General features: G+C 34.8%; 1 protein-coding gene across 23 annotated transcripts in view; it reads right to left on the bottom strand.

Moving 5' to 3' along the window:
* The window catches only part of LOC106672032 (microtubule-actin cross-linking factor 1), a 156,139-nt gene that overhangs the window by 81,088 nt on the left and 56,794 nt on the right, over positions 1–18,257 (bottom strand). For 14 of the 23 annotated variants that reach the window (XM_024228200.1, XM_024228204.1, XM_024228215.1 and 11 more), the window contains exons 1-2: positions 14,692–14,989; positions 922–983 (exon numbers count right to left, since the gene is read on the bottom strand). In XM_024228200.1, the coding sequence (XP_024083968.1) occupies positions 922–983; positions 14,692–14,803 (174 nt within the window). In that variant the 5' untranslated portion in view covers positions 14,804–14,989. Of the gene's footprint in view, positions 1–921; positions 984–14,691; positions 14,990–18,257 lie in introns of those variants that run through there. The other 9 variants (XM_024228201.1, XM_024228203.1, XM_024228210.1 and 6 more) reach the window with 3 other exon arrangements.

Below are 18,257 nucleotides of genomic sequence, written 5' to 3'. Positions count from 1 at the left end.
TTACCCCGAAGAATATGAAGTACTTGGGTAATGTGGGTAATACTTGGGATAGTGAGAACGAAGACTGTTGTGTGAATTTAATTTATAAGCGTGAATGGAGGGGCTCATCCTAAATTTCCTCGAGGAATATCACTCCTCTGGGATAGTGAGACTAAATCTGTGAATGTAATTTATTTTCGCGAATGTGGGGTTTATATACAAATATCCAGAAAAACACCAAGTACTCTGGGCTATTGAGAACATAACTTACTAATACAAATGAAGGGGCTCATCCCCAATTAACCCGAGAAATATGTAGTATGGGGTAGTGTGAAAGAATATGTGAAAGTAATTTATTAGCGTGAATGAAGGGCTTATCGGCATTTACCGCGAGGAGTATCGAGTACTCTGTAATAATGTGAATGCTAACCGACGAGGACTTAGAAATTCTTGTCAAGGATTTTTTCTTCAATCGGCAATGGCGCGTGTATCATAAATCTGTATGTTGTCAACGTAGACTAGGTAACGATAAACATACTTAACTTTTATTATGATCATAGTAAATAATGTTCGTACGAATTAAGAAGTTGATTATCATTTAAATTCTACATTTGCGAAAAACCTTCGAGAACAGGAAGACCAGGCGATGACATATCACGGCCATCTTATATGTACGCACATAATTATAAAATTATGTTAAAGTTAATTGCGATCTATCAGCCTTTCTTTCGATTTATTTGAGGTTACCAGCAATATAACGTGAGTTTTTAATAGTTAATTAATTCGGAATAAAAATCCCAAGGTGATCTGCCTGACCCCCAGAATCTCGGCTCTCTGGATCAGAGATAGATTCCAGAGCGAACGTGACCGTCGAATCGGTTCCATTTCGAAAGTGTAAACACACCGGTAGAAGAGAACATGCCGACGAAATTCGTGACTCACCTTTTTCAAATGTTTGTTGACCCATTTCGTGAAAGTCTTCTTCTGTATGGCGTCCCTCTCGTCTGGAAAAAAAAGAAAAGGAAAATTGTCAAATTTAACTTTTACAATTACCGGTGACTCATTGGTTTTTATCTTTTTATTGACATTTACAAAAGTTTTTAATCAAAAGGTGCATTTTTTATGTAGACCTTTTCCAGTCTTTACAGCCCTTATATGTGCGCTTTTGGAAAATGGCTGAGCGAAGAAAATTGAACACTTCGAATGATGAAAATGATCAATCTCCATGAAAATATTGGAAAAAGAACATATTATTTATTTAATAGCTCTGCAGCATATTTTATTTATTATTATGAGATTTTTTGATTTTTTTATGAAAAGAAAATAATAAATAATAAAAATCTAGAAAAAATTAAATAGATATGTCAGGAAAAGAACATGTATTATGTACATGTGTATAAGTGTAAGTACCCACAAAAATATGTCTATACGATTGATGATTCTAACATAAATTTCTGGTAATATTTATTTTTTCTTATAAATGCCGGTATACCGTATGTATGCAGTTATGCCTATATAGGCATAAAATTTAACCACGGATAGCCACGTTGAACAAAGACAAAGATATCAAATGATTCTAATTGTCATATTCTTATACCACCTCTGTGATTGTGCTTTTTATCCAAAATTGTGCTTTGTTAGGTATATATTTGGCTAAGTAGGTGTGCATACACAACGACACAAACACAAAAAAACGCGAGGGCTGTATTTCCTTGTTTACGAATTAACTTTTTTCCAAATATCCTAGCTGTCTAGCTGTAATGATTTTTTTCTGATTTCTTGAATGTATAAATAAACAGGGTGTCTTTTATAACGTGCGCCAGCAGGTTTGCCCTATCTTTTGAGTAAATGCGAAAAAGTGAGCAACGGTAATCCCCGTTACATTTTTGCGTACATTCCAAAAGTGCAGTCAATTTTTTTTTTCTTCGTCATGTATCGGACACGTTTTTTGTTTTCAAATTGGGACCCCCAAATTTTTAATTTTTTTCTGTAACTAAAATGTGTCTGACAAGAACGAGTACCACCACTTTGGACCACATCAAAAATTGCGACTCGCATTTTTTGAAAATATTAAAAATTTTCCGCTGGTGCACCCTGTAAACGTTTGTTCAAATACGTGTATTTTTAGATTGACAAATGTAACCATTGTTAGTTTGATATATTTAACTGAACAATATATATTAAAACAAAAAATAGTTTTCCAATGTCATGGTATTTATTTTTGAGAAAATGAAATTTTTTTTTAATAGTTTTGGTTTTAAGTGGTTCATTTCGACATATCGTCGGACCTGTTTGCAGACTTGAGGCACAGCAACGAGCACAGATTGCTGCTCCAGTACCTCAGGACTATGGGCATTTTTGAATGCACATAGTGTTAGTGTTGGGTTTATTTGTGTTTGTGTCGTTTTTACGTTAATTTACTGTAATGAATGTAATTTATTAACGAAAAAGAAGGGGGAACGCCGCCCCGAGGAATACTCTGAGAGGAAGAGTGCAACGTCTGGTCAGGTGAAATAATTTATTAGCGAGAATGGAATAGGCGCAACCTCGCCGGGAAGAATGTCGAATACTTGGGGGGGGGAGTAATGTGACCAGACTTCTATGTTTCTATCGAGTGTTGTGTTCATGTTCTTTTTTGGAATAAATGCAATTTATTAGCGTGAAAGGAAGGAGTTGTTTATAAACCCGTCGAGAAGAATATCGAGTACTTTGGAATGTGACTAAACTTCTATGTTTGTATCGGGTGTGAATGCTATGAATGCTAATTAATTAGAATGGATGTAATTTATTAGCGTGAATGGAAGGAGTAGCTTAACCCGACCCCGAGGAATATCGAGTACACTGGGGTGAGTGTGTGACGTCTGGAAAGTAAAGTAAGTTATTAGCGAGAATGGAGTGGATTCAACCCCGCCCTGAGGAATATCTTGTACTCTGGGGAAGTGAATACGACCAGACTTTGTGGTGATGTATATTATACGTATTGTACCTTTTATTCTGTATTTAACAACCTGAGGTACAATGAGAGTCTAGCATTTTAAGATATCGACTTAATTTTTATCGATTTAATTATCAAGTGGTTACAGTTTAAAACAAAATACTTTTGCAAGACCAGAAAAAGAAGTACAAACACGCAGAGGGCCGGCGATGACCTCACTTGTTTGTCGGCCCCTAAAATTCACATTACTCCTACTAATTAATGTTTTATTTCGATATCTGTTTATAACATAGTAAATGCAATTACTATTTTTATTACTAAGGCTTTATGCTAATTTTTTGTACAATTGTTTTATTGTGATTTTTTAATATTTCATCTCTTAAAACTGTCCAAAATTTGAATGGCATTTAAATAACACCTTTTCAAAAATAATTGTAATCTTTAACAGATATGAGGAAAAAGTAACGTAAAAAGTAAAATAAGAAATGACGCTAAGTAAACAATTATTTTTGTACAATTTTTTATACGCATTAACAATTAAAATTGAACATTAGCACTCAAGTAATGAAAATAAAAAGTTAATCTTTCTTCTTACAATTACAATAAAAAATTATTGCCCGCTCCAAGTTTAAAACGCTTGTATAGGCAGAGAAGTTACGAACTTTGTTGTACAATTTAAATAATTTAAAAAAATTTTATTGCGTTGTTACACCCATTCAAGTTTAAAATTTTAATCAGAGTGCAATTTTGAGGCAATTATTTATTTATTTATTTTTTCAAAGGACTGGTTTTCGAGTTAATTTTCGACGTGAAAGTTCTTAAAGTTCGAGTTCTTTACTTTAACTTTACGAGCTGACATTGCCATGTTACAAACATCTGACAATCTGCACTGCGTAGATTTTCCATAAAATATAAAAAAAGTAGTAAAGTATAGATAAAAATCAACGAATAAATTAATTTATCTTATCGCCTCTAGACCGAATAATAAACAGACAATTTATTAGCTTTAGATAGCTTGATTTTTAATCCATAAATTTGAAAAATAAAAAATTAAGTCAAACGGTTAATTTATTGTTGTCACGGTAAATTATTAAACCGCGCTTAAAACCTTTGAAATCTAGGTTATTCAACAAGAATAAATTACTACTTGACTCACAATTCAATTTAGATAACACAAAAACAAGGTTGGCAGTCTTTGTTTCTTACAGTTAAATGCTCGAGCGATAAAGTGAGCAGTTCAATCTCACTTTCAGAACGGGCAAAAATATATATAATAAAATTCCAAAATGTAAAAGTAATAATAAATATTAAAAAAGGTGTCGAAAGTAACTTTTTCCCCATGGTGTGAGCGCTTTTGTACTAGAAGTACAGTACGTCTTTAGGTAAAATATAAAAAAAATCCTATTTAATAATTCATATTTTACAAATATACACATGTTAGTACTAAGATATTAGAAAAAATGAAACAGCAAACAAATAGACAGTTAGTTAGAACCACACAAACAAACCCAAAACCTACATGGGCTGTAGTTTTAAAGTTAATTTAAAAAAAGAAACCCCACACAAATTTCAAGTATCAATCAAGCTCAAACAAACGCAACCTTATTTGTACATTAATTTTATTTTTTTATCTAAGGTCTTGAATGAGATGAAAATGCATCTATCACGTACGGGATTGGAACCCACGACCCGCTGTTTGATCCGGGCGAGACAACATGGGTTGCATACTTCAAATGATTGGTGGACGTTTTTTATGGTAAATACATTTGTTCAATCTGTCTACCTTTAAAAAAATCAATTAAATGCTTTCTTGAACTGCTCAAGGTGATCACAAAAATTGCAGTTTTTATTAAAAATAATTGCAAGGCGTGAGATGGAACCAACTCGTCTATGGGATGACCGTTCAATTTGTAAACAAACAAGTCAAGTTCTTTCGCGCCCCTTTTCTTGAAAAATCTTATAATCTTCCACTTATTTTGTTTTAATTTAATATTATTAATGTCAAACCAAGACCATAAAGCGTTCAGATCTCCTACAGGAAATTATTCAGCTCAAATGAGGAGTTGTGCGAAAGATTTTTAGGTCGTCAGCTAAGAGTGAAAATGTGTCGTTAAGGACTGATCCAACGTTATTGAAAAATACCAGAAACAATACTGGCCCCAAATGAGAGCCTTGGGGCACACCGGAATCAATGCAGTCAGTTAACTGTAAATTCAAAAGAATCTAGTCCTCTCAGATTTCAGAAAAAGTTTAAGGGCCGGTTGCACTGATCACGGTTTATACTAGGTTCACCGGACCCTTGTTCATTAATTTGAACCAAGTTCTACTGAACCTCGTCGTCTAATGATCACGTGACTTGATGAGTACAAATAAATATTCGAAAGAAAAACCATTGTTATATTGTAAAAAATAAAATTGCCGGGCTTGTTGACTAGAAAAATAAAAAATATATATAAGGAAGAACAATCAATAATTTACAAGTCAAAAGTTGATGAATTTTTATTGAAAGGTGGGAAGAAAACTGATTGTTGATCAAATATTCAATCTTTAATAACACACACAGGTAACATCCCTTAACTCTGAACTCGGTTTTACCTACACTCGACGGCCTTTCAAAGTTGAACCAGGTTCAACCTTTGAACTAGGTTCAAGATTAAATGAAAATACTGTTATTTTGAAGTTGAACTTGTTTCCTTAGTAAACTGGGGCTTGGCGCAACGGGTATGAAATAGGAAAGAAAGAAGGAAACTGATCGAAATACCGCACGTGTTGAAGTTACAGAACAGACTTTATGCTTTATTTCTATGCCTAAGAAGAACATTCAATAATTTGTATGACAAAAGTTGATCAATTTTTATTGAAACGTGGAAGAAAAACTGATTGTTGATCAAAATTTCAATCTTTAACAGCATAGAGAAAATATGAAATTAACATCCGTTACCTCTGAACTAGGTTTTACCCACGAAAAGGTGAACCAGTGTAAACTAGTGCAAGATTAAATGAAAAAACGGCAATTTTTAATTTAAACTTGGTTCATTAGTAAACTGAGTTTATACCAAATTGGTGCAGCAGGCATGAAATAGGGGGGGAAAGGAAACTGGTCGGAAAACCGCAAGTGTTGAAGTTACGAAATTACATTCAATAATTTGCACGTCAAATGTTGATCAATTTTTATTGAAACGTGGAAACGAAAACTGATTGTTCATCAAAAATTCAATCTTTAACGGCATACAGGTAATAATTATGAAATGAACATCCCTTAACTCTGAACTGGGTTTTAACCACGCTCGATGGCCGATCAATGTTGAGCGAGGTTTATAGTTTGAACTAGGTTCAAGATGAAATAAAAAAAGGCTATTTTTAAGTTGAACTTGGTTCAATAGAAAACTGAGTTTAAACCTCGTCGGTACAACGGTTTAAACATTTTCGATCGCGGGTTATTAGCTAATCCATTAGGACATTTTTTACATTAATTAATTTTTCTCTAAATAAATATATTTACGTTATTATAATAATAAATATAATACGTTAAAAGTTTTAAGCGAAAAGTTATATAAAGTGTATACGATATTTTCATACAGGAAATAGTTGACAAATCGTACAGCCTTAGAAGAAAACCGTTTATTTTTAAACTTTTCCCAAGATTGTTGAGCCGGCCGTTTATGAATTGGGAGGAATGCCGATGTTCACTTTTAAGGAATGTCCTGAGGGAGCGGAACAGATTTCTCGGAGATAGCAACTACGGAGAAAATGTCGGTCAGATCTGACCGAACGATCGTGATTGTTTTGAATATCCCATCGTTAAAAAAAAGGAGCGGAGCCACTATCGACACCGCTTAATCGCATGTCGACGGCTCTTCTCATACTTACGACGTAAATATTTACATTTTGCCGATTCAGTGTATAATAAAGATAATTTGTGATAGTCAGGATTGCCTAAAGGCTCGTAAGTTCCCAGCCACGAGATTGATGGTGTACGAGGATATTTTTTGGGGGATATACCGTCTTGGAATTTATGAGTCTATTTAAAGGTTTAAATCTTAAAATGGTTCGGATGGTATATTTTTCAACCTGTAACCGACTAAACCGAGGAATGTAACGGTTCTATTTGCACTACTTAACAATTTATTATGCTCCTAATAATAAACACATCCCATAAAATATATAATAATATTATGACAAATAATAAAGACTTTACATTTCACTTGATTTTCAAGTTTTATGATTCGTAATAATAATAATGCTCGTACATATTCAATGTTTTTGGGACTATGCACGCATATGTGTCCGGCATGCAGAGAAAGGCTGTTCGTTATGTGTCCACCTAAACAAGGAAGCAATTAATTGGCTCCATATAGACAGCGCGTAGGAATGCCACCGAATATCTGGGTCCCTAGTATGTTGGAAGAGAATGTATTTACTAGGGTAAATGTGCAGTTTGAGAGGATCGATGGTTCAATAATGGCACATAGCCAACGACCCTTGATTAGGTTAGTAAAATAATGGTGAAAACAGTGATGTAGGAACATCGAGTACTCCATCACTGAGGGAATGGTATGTGAATAAGAAAATAATTTATTTAATTCTATTAGGTTTCGTGGTCCGATTGACCCAATAAATTCTTTTCAATTATTCAATCTTTAATTAAGATTTTGGTTGAGATAAAAAAGTCAGTGTCACGAGCAGGATTTGAACCCACAACCTTCGGCTAAATACGCAGCTGCTCTACCACTTGAGCTATCGCGACCCTCAACCCACCTTTTCAATTTTCCCTCCTTTTTGCCATTTGTCAAAATTTCTTGTTATGTACAAGGTTCTATCGAGCATGAACTAGTGATTTACATTTATTTTGACATTAGCTGAGATGAATTCTATATTCCTATGTTTTTATTAAAACCTACGGATCCAATAATTATGTAAAAAAACGTGCGCGCGCGCGCACGTGTGTGTGTGTGCATTATATCACGTTCAAGATTTGACACACTATATTTACATTTAAGATTGATTTCAAAGGTCATCAAATGCGATACCAATTGATTTTATAATCTATATTGTACATTTGGCTATACTACGTTTTTGAATAATTTTCAAAGAAATATTAATTTTTTATACAGATATGAGCTACTATTCATTACAATTTCAATAACGGACAATAATAACTCTACGGTCATCGTATGCAAGTAGAACTGAGGAGAGTACAGTAGCAAATTTAATTTGTATTGTAAATTTATTTATACTAGAGAACTCGTAAATTTTTGAGCACATGACGCAAAGCAATAAAACATTTATTGCTTCACTTTAAAAGAAAACCGGTAGGTCTTTGAATAATGATAATACTCACAAAACAAAAAACCCTGATAGAAGAAATATTCAATTAATTAAGCTCCATTATGTTTATTTTTTCACCCATAGTTTGGTTATATAATAATAATTTTAAAAAAATGGAAAATTGGAGAGCCGGGATGGAAATAAAAATTTAAGTGTTTTCCATTGATTTATAGGTCATTGACCCTTTTAAACGAATAATTTTAGATAGGTTTTTTAACAGAGAAATTAATTTTAATTAAAATGTTATCAATTGTTTAAACTGAAAGTTCTCATTTAGGTATTTTTCCACCTGTTAATCGAACTGACAAAACATTTCAACCGATACATATGGTCGTGGAACCAAAATACACCAGTATTTTTCATGCTGAAGTGCGAGCAATCGAGAGATAAACCCAATTCAATCTGAACAAAGGGTAGAAAAAAAGAATATGGCTATCACTTATCGCTTAGATAGCCAAGCAGTTATCAAAGCACTAATGTCGAACATCATCAACACGAAGATGGTACTGAACTGCAACACTATTGCACTCTATTGATTAGGTATGTAATACCAAGTAACCCTCTGCTGGGTCCTAGGGCATGTGGGAGAAGAAAGCAACGAGAGATCGGACGCCCTTGAAAGGAAACCGGCTGCTATACCACTGATAAGCCCCTTCCCGTTCTGTGTCATAGGGATTCACACTACCAAGAGCGTGTTAAACAAAAAGGCAAACTGAACACGAGGAAATAGTGGAATTCACACATTGGATACAAACAATCCAAGAACCTTCTAGCAAATTTTGGAAAGGAAATAAATAAAAGAATGCATCAAAGGAAGCAGGAAAACACTTCCTGACGGGATTCTTGGCAGGAAACTGCAGTTTGAATGGAAATCTAAAGAAATATATCTCAACACGACACGTGCAGATTCTACAAAAAAGCAGAATAGACAACAACCTATCTACAACCAAACTACGGCATCACCTTTGCCCGTAGGAAGAAGTGTTTTGGGATGTACAACATAAACGTAGAAGAAATTCAACCGTGCCTACTAATCAAGCTCTTTTATGAGCAAGGACTCAACGGTGTGCTATAGGTACAAATCAAGGAATATGGTAACTCCCAAAGGGCTCCGAAAATTGCCTCTACATCTAATACATACATATACAAAAAACATTCAATTTTTTTAAATCTTTGGTCTGGTTAATGTCAATATTTATCAAATATCGGATTCTATAACTCCATTTAAATCCGGTTAAAATTTGAAATTTAACAAACGTCAATGTACAGGGTGTCCTTTTTAGATGGCCCTGCTGAATTTCTCTTGAACCTATCAAAAAATAATAATAAATATGAGTAATATTTTTTAGTCTAGTTTCAAATTTTGAACTTTTTTCGGAGAAATGTTATACAGGGTACACAGGCCCAGTTGAACACCAAAATTTCAAATACGGCACTATACATCCTGAAATACCATTTTAAAGGATTTTTTACGCTGAAAACATTGGTGGAATCGGATTTTAAATTGGTCAAAAAATTAAGAAGTTAGGGCAAAAAGTTTGAAAAAACGCATTTCGTTGTTATTTCCAATAATTTCCTTCTTTACTAAAGTAAACGTTAGTTGTCTTTATTGTTTACAATCGGTCATTGTTTGTCAAACTCACATTGTGAGAGCAAATTTTAATTCCTGAAAGTAAATAAATTTTACAATAGTTGGTTACAGTCAGTATTCCATTCAAACTGAACCAAAGAGGACATTTTCCGATCAACAGCGAGTTGTACGACTGGTTTACTGACAGTGGTGGTATTATGCGTCGGGCAGTCGAGTTGTACTTGCAGAAATTTCCTGATAGCCCCAGAGTAAATCACAAAACGTTTATTTGGGTTGCTCGCAATATGAGGTGATATGGATCAGTTGTTCTTCCATCACCAAGAAACCGGCAGGGAAATTTCGATGAGGAGCTGAATATTTTACCGTACGTTCGTAAAAATCCGAATTCCGCTCTCCAAAATGTTGGAAGGGTCTTAGGTTTTTAAAAAAGTAAAATTAGAAATACTCCGGACTTACAATTTCAAGCCGTATCGCTTTCATCATGTCCATGGACATCAGTGCTTTGGTTAAGACATGCGACGAACATTCCTTGCATAAATGTTGATTTGGAGGGGGGCTGAAGAAAACATTCTTCCATACATCCCATGGACTGATCCAAGTTCACTTCTAATGGCATAGTAAATCAATTTTTTGAGAGAGGTTTAACACTATTAGTTGATGTCAAAGAATATTCTCCAGCTTGATGGATGCCCCACAGAATTCTGGGCAGGTGAAACGTTATTTGGATCGTCACTTCCGGGATAGGTGGATAGGGCCTCATGGCCCGATCTTTGGCCTCCTCGGTCAAACCATTTAACTCGACTTGACTATTTTCTTTGGGCCATTTAAAACACATTGTCTACGCCAATCATAGCCCAGCAACCTCAGTCGAAGAACTGCGGCAAAGGATAGAAAATGCTTGTCAACTGGGCCTGGGATACCCAGATTTTTTGTTTTTTTGATGGCGTTATTGGTTCAAGAGAAATTCAGCCATCTGGACACCCTGCCGAATCCCTAAGAGCCGAGATTTATAAAATGAGACAATAAAAAGTAAACTCACTTAATGGTTGAGGAAAAAAGTAAAAGGGGAAAAATCTGACGACATTCGACTGGAAACAACCACAAATGTCAATGAGGACGAAATTGACGTAACGATTCGATGAACTGCATAAGAAAGCCTGTTTATCAACCTACAACTACAGACCGGTTTCGTAAAGATAAGCTGAATTTGAAAAGTGTGTCATATATAAAATAAATTTAAAATAATGTTTAAAAAAGTTTTGATAGAAATAGAAATGGTCATGTGGTTCCAGGGATCCTTTATTGGATGAACATGCGGAAATTGCGAAATACAACCGAGGTGATACGCGTTACGGAAACTTATCTAACGAAAAACCTTTTTATTCACATGGATTGTCTTGAATAGAAAGACATTTTAAATTAGTACTGTTTTATCCACGAGCTTCTTTCTTTAAGAAAAAAAAGTTATATAAAACCGGAAATGCAAAAATGGAACTCAACAGTACATTTTAAAAAAAATACTGAGCAGCAGAAACAAATTGTAGATGACGAAATGCGGAAACGCGTTTGACCCAAAATGTACATCGAGAACTAGCGGACCTGGAAAATCAAAGTTCGGACAAACGACCAATCATGTCAGGAAGGCCAGTAAAATTTGACCCAAAAATACTAGAACATTTTGGCTTGGATGAATTCGACGATACGGGAGAAAAAGAAAAAAAAACTGTAATATTTACGAGCTGTTTCAAAACTGGAAATGGTCTAATGGTGAAACATGCCCATATTGCGAAGTGTATGTGATAAGTCCCCACCTAAACGAAATCCTGAAGTAGTCTGTAAACAGGAAGTACAGATGGGGAAAAACGAACAGGACTTTTTAATTTTTTTATGTAACAACAATCCTAGAAATTACCTATGGGGGAATTTTCGTAAATTATTGAAGACCACGCGAAAAATTAAAATAGGCAAACATTATACGCTAAAACCTAAACTAACACCTGTGGAATGTTGAAAACAGGGAAAAAACATAAAAACAATGACAGACGTGTCATCCTTCTACTTTTAAAACTGTTTGCAATTGGTCATTTTGGCTGCTTTTTAATTTGCTCATTTGTCATAAAATCTAATTTCAACAACTTTAGTTTTGAATCTTGTTTTACACGTTTAGTAGAATCAAATCTATAAAACAATTCCATTTAATATAAAGAGGTTTAGCTAAAGTAGGACCTAATATCCTAAGCAAAGGCAACAAATAAAATTGACCTGCGTCATTTCTACGATTTGTCAAAACTATCAACAAGATTAATTAACCCGAATACTGATTACCAAAGAAATTATATATTTTGATACAATCTTCCAAAATGAAATATGTATCCAAATTAAACCGTTAAACCAGACATTTTGTAATTTTAAATTGATGCATTTTGACTCGAAACAATTGCTCACATCACTTATAATCTAGCCTATCTAAGAATAAATCCCTAAGATCCTAACAAAAATCAATAAATAAAGCCAAAATATTTGTTCAAAACCTAGCAGCAGTTCAAAAATTTGAGAATTGATTTCAAACTTGACATCCAATACCTGCGTGAAATTTATTAGTTTTGACGGAAAATATTGGCTCATTTCACCTAGATTCCAGAGTTATCAACATTGTATAGGTCTTCCAAAATAATAAAGCCCTAAATTTTAACACAAGTCAATAAATAAAGAAGTGCCAAAAGATTTGTGCAAAACCTAGCACCAGTTCGAAATTTAAGGACTCATTTTTAATATCATCTGATATTTTGATGCAATCTCCAGTTAAGCAAATAATTTTTTTTATATTTAAGCACTACTGGAAAATTTCTCAATAGTAAACAAATGAATTCGGTATTATAAACTTGCCTGAATTTGATTAGTTTTGGATGAAAATATTGGCTCACTTCAACTTGATTCCAACCTTATTGATTGATCAACTTTCCTTGATCAACTTATTGTATAGGTTTTTTATGTTTTATTACAGAAATTGTACAGTGGCAAACGATAGCATTCAAAATGTTGTTTTTTCAAAAGTGAACAGCCTCAAAATCCTAACCAAAATAATAAATATAGAACTGTCAAAAGATTTATTCAAAATCTAGCAAGAGATCGGAAATTGAGGACTCATTTCAAACAATCAGAAATTTGGTACAATCTTTATTTAGTTAAGCTTCTAGTTTTTAAAAATTTAAACAGCCTTGAAAAATTGTCTTAACAGTAAACAATTGACTTCTGATCTATAGATTCCAGAGTTATCAACATTGCACAGGTTTTACGGTTGTTTTAAAGGAATTCTATAGTGGCGAACGATAACAGTCCAGATGATGTTTTCCAAAAATATACAGCCTCAAAATCCCAACCAATTCAATAAAAGTAGAACTGTCAAAAGATTTCTTCAAAACCTAGCAACAGTTCAAAAATTTGAGGACTCATTTCGAATTTAATCAGATCTTTTGATACAATCTTCATACAGTTAAAGCTTCATTTTTTTCAATTTCAACAACCTCGGAAAATCGTTTGAACAGTAAACAACTTCCGATCTGTTACAAACCTGCCAGAAATTTATTAGCTTGGACTGAACATATTGGCACATTTCAACTAGATTCCAACCTTATCAACAATGCACAGGTTTCTTCTGTTGTTTTACAAAATTTCAACATTGGTACTCGATAACATTCCAAACGATAAGACAGATTTCCAAAAGATTTACCCTCAGATCCTAACAAAAGTCAATAAAAATAGCTGTCGACAGATTTGTTCATAAACTAACTGAAAACGAAACATACCAGCGGTGAAAACATAAGCCTAGCATTTTACATACTTTTTGCCCATTTTAACATAAAATTAAGCCTATCATCATAACATAGTTTATTTTTAATTTCGTCTTAAAAGATTAATAGAACGATAACGACGAACAATTTTTCAAATTAGTGACCCAATTGACCAGAGATTTTCTCACTGATTGACAACAGTTTTGACAAACACCGAGCTTAATTCGATAACTGAACATTTTCAAACCAAAAAATCTATGTTTATAATATAATCATCGTTCTGATCTTCTTGATCGTCATTCTGATCAACAAAACTAACAACGCGATAACTGAGGAGGCATAATTACATAATAGGCATAAGCTTCGAAAATTAAACATAACGCCTCGGACTTATGTTGAAAAGTTAAGCCATGCATTTTGTAAATGTAAACACGTTTGAAAAATCGAAACAGTAAACAAATGACGAATATTGGAGATTGGCCAATCAAGGAAGTGAGTCGGTCAAAAAAGAAAGAGAAAATTTAATGGGAAAATTACGATTTATTTTAATTGAACATCGAACAAGATTTTATACGGATTTTGATGGAAGTTTTTGTTTATATTTGGAATATAGATATAAATCCATGTTTGTCATGGAATTTTCTAATCGCCGATCACCCAGAGTCCATGTTCAGAAGCGGTTTTGCATTTCGTTATCTTCTGTTTTGGTTTTTAGCGAGAACGAGCGGACCGGGACGATAAGAGGCCTTTCAACTGCTCAATAACAAAATTGTTTAGTAATCAATAAAACGATAATTTACAAAACGTGTCGGTATGGTAAACCAAACCCTCAAGGAGTCTTTTGATCCTCGAAGACACAGAAACAGACATTCTTTTAGGTCGGGAAAATTCGAAAAGTAAAGTCGACGAGAGGGAAAGTTAAAAGGAAACTGAAACCTCCTCGAGCCTGTTACATCACCGCCAGGAAAAAATCTGGCACGCTTTTTCGAAAAATGGACGGTTAGAGTATTGAAATGGGAAAAACAAAAGCGCACACACAAGAAGAAGAAAAATGCAACTTTCGATACCTATCTGAGTGGAGAACCTTTCCCAGATACCTTTGAATTTGGACAGGTTGTGCTCGTAGAGCTGTCTCTCTTCGACGGAAAGCCCGGTTTTGGCACGTTTGGTTGTCTCCATGCCTGGGTGGTTGGAGGAAGAAAGAAGAAACTTTTCGAAGAACAGAACGCCGGAGGCCGGATGAGAATTGGAAGAACTCAACAAATGGCAAACGGGGCGCGGAAACGGACTGAAGCCGAGATCATTTTCGAATCGGGGCCCATGGCCAGGTGTGGGACGTGAGCTATCCGAGGGGGACTGAGTTGTGGGCGAGACGCGAGACGGCGAGGGCCGCGGGCGGCCGCGGTGGGGGCGCCGGTCGCTGGTGGGGCGCCGGGCCGGGACGGCAGCCGACGAAGAGACCCGCTTCGCGTTGCCCGCTTTGCATTTTTGACGACAGGGGGCCCCAATACCAACCCTTCCACGTACCGGTACTCGCGAATCGACCCACCGGCTTTTTATAAATTGTTACAATACATATATTAATAATTACATATTATTATATGCAACGATGATCCCACCTGCAGATTATGTAATGAGGAGGATACAGCCACCCATATCATCTTCGAATGCCAAGCAACAGCTCAACCTAACATACGAAAAAAACTTAGGGAATCAAATTGTTGCAGCGACATTCAATGAACTTCTAAGGAGAAGAATTAGAATCTATTGCACTGAACTAAGGAACAAGGAAGGTACAATAAACCAGAAGGCAGCAATAGAGAGCACAAACCCCGCGTCTTTGTATCCTTATTACCATACCATACAATAATATAAATATTTCGGGAATGGACGGAAGTTTCTGTTCTTCTCAATAAAAGCATAGGCCACCCCCACATTTTGCATTCATAAGTCTTTGGAAAAAAATGGCCTTAGGAAATTCAACTATATTGCTGGAGGGGAATACTTTGGTCAAGGCGTGGTGATAAAGGAGTGGTTCTCAAATAATTATGAAAAAATTATAATAAAAAAATTAACAAAGGGAAGTTAAAGGGAAGTTGGTGTCCGAGTGGATTGAAGTCACAATAGCCAAGTGGTAGAGCAGCGGCGTATTTATCCAAGGTCGTGGGTTCGAATCCCGCTCGTGACACTGACTTTTTGACATAACGATTAATTAATTAAAAGAAGTTATTTGGTCAATCGGACAACGAAATATAATGTATTAAATTAGTGAGTTAATATTAACTAGGAGAAAACTCAAGAATAAATAGATTTAAAAGAAAAATAGTCCGAGAATTTTATATTTTAAAACTGAATTTAAAAACAAAGGAAATGACAACATTAGCCCAACGGATAGCGAATGATAATTATGTTGATAACAAGTATAAAGTTATGTTTGGTTGAAAAATAAAACAAGTATGGATAAATAAAAAAAGAATAATGGTCTGCGAATGGTCTTAGTTTAATGGTTGACATACCAATATTTCTTTGGTACTATATTAAATTTAGTTTGGTTAAAAAAATTTAATTCAATCGGTATATCAATATGAATATATGAGATTAAATATTTCATTAAGTTGAGTCAGAAAACAGTGGGAACTCGTAAAAGGATGGTCCGCAAATACTCGCTTTTACAAGTTTTTTTTTTAACTTTATGAAAAGGAAATGGCAACAGTTCAGCCAAAGAGATAACAAATGATAATTTTAAAAAATTGGGTTGAGATGAGTCAAAAGACAAAACAAAGCGAATTTATTAAAAGAATGAAACGTAAATTTTCGCTTTCAAGTTTCATGATTCCTTCACAATTACGTGAGATTGTTTTTTTTCCAGAATAATTATTGTTTCTAATGTATTAAATTAAACAATAGGTTGTTTGGGGCGCCGATGGCCGCAATGATGGGTTGACACGGCGACTCATCACAGTAGAGGTTCGAATCTGGCCTCCCTGAAATCGAAACCCAACGTACTTACAAATGGGCTTTTAAAAAAACCACCGGAACCACGTGGGTTGATGTGTCCACTAACCCACGGTTAGCCATAGGCAGCAAGCGTATAAATATGGTCTGAGAATAACCTAAGAAAATATAAAAACTCGGAACAACGGTCCGCAAAGATTCGCTTTTCGCTTGATATTAATAGGAAACACTTGTCCGGACGATAAAAAACGATAAGATTACGATCAAGGGTCAGAAGATAATGGACATAAAAGATAAATGTATAAAACAATGAACGGCAAAATTTCGCTTTTCAAAATTAAAAAATCGATTATTGCATAATGATAACTAATTATTGATTGAAATGTTACATCAAATATAAAGTTGGGCTTGGACAACAGGAAATTCCAGCGGAGATAAAACATAAATGATTCGGTACGCAAATACTCGCTTTAATCTTCGATTTCCATTTAGGAAAAGGAAATGGCAACAATCCCGCTGAACGGATAACGAATGATTAGAAATTTTTTCGAAAGTAAATCTTAATTTGAGTTTGTTGTGTTGCAGAAGGCATTGAGCAGATAAACCCTAGTACAATACAAATGTGCATAAAAGAATGGTCTGCAACTTTTGGTTTTTGGGTCTGGTCTGACAATAAGCGGTATGGAAATAACATTCCAGCCTGAAGACGAAAGAGCTAGCTATAGTTATAGTAGCTATTATAGCTGTAGTTAGTTAATATAAAGACTTGATGAGATTAAAGACTTAGGTGTTTGGCATGATAAGAATTTAACATTTAGTAACCACATAAACACAATTCAAACTAATGGTATGAAAATGTTGGGATTTGTTGCAAGGAAGTCAGTGGACTTTAACAGTAAGGCAGCCTTAAAAGTATTATATTATTCATATGTGAGACCAATCCTTGAATATGGTTGCGCAGTTTGGGCCCCTATTACAATAAGGCTACTTTGTTTCTGGAACGAGTCCAAAACAGTTCTTAAGAATTGCAACACTTAAATTAAAAATTAAAAGAGAACCTCATAAGTATGGTCCACTTTTGAATGAAATTGGTATCCTCTCTTTGGAAGATAGAAGATTTCTCATTGACTTGCAGTTCCTCCATAACTTGTTGCATTCTAAAGTGGTAGATCCAAGCTGCTTGAATGTGTAATTCGAGAATAATTAAGTCGTTTTGTCCTACGCCTAATCAAACCAAATATATGAAATACATGGCAATAAACAGACTAAACAACTAAACTAATAAACAGACTTCTGGCTGGCGAGGAACCTATATACCTGAAAATCAAGGAAGTAGTGGAAATCTGTGAGGCATATCATAGTCATCATGGGAACACGTGTCCCGACTACCAGACGGACACACACTCTTGCATACAAACACTAGAAGTGATAACTACATCTGATCAAGAAGAAAATCAAAAAGACAATTACTTCAACATATACACAGATGGGAGTAAGACTGACAGGAACTGGGATGTGCAGCAGCTGTTTACGACCGCAACGGTTCACTCATTCAATCGATGAAATACAAATTGGCGGATTGGTGTTCCAATGATCAGGCAGAATTTAGGCATAGAGAAAGCACTGGACTGGATACAGTTTCAGAATGTAAGACCAGGTGATAAATCAGTTGTAATAC

Source organism: Cimex lectularius, unplaced genomic scaffold (genome assembly GCF_000648675.2).
Source record: "Cimex lectularius strain Harlan isolate CLEC.00 unplaced genomic scaffold, Clec_2.1 scaffold170, whole genome shotgun sequence".
In the NCBI taxonomy this organism is placed as follows: domain Eukaryota; kingdom Metazoa; phylum Arthropoda; class Insecta; order Hemiptera; family Cimicidae; genus Cimex; species Cimex lectularius.
This window is presented reverse-complemented; position numbering and strand designations above follow the sequence as displayed.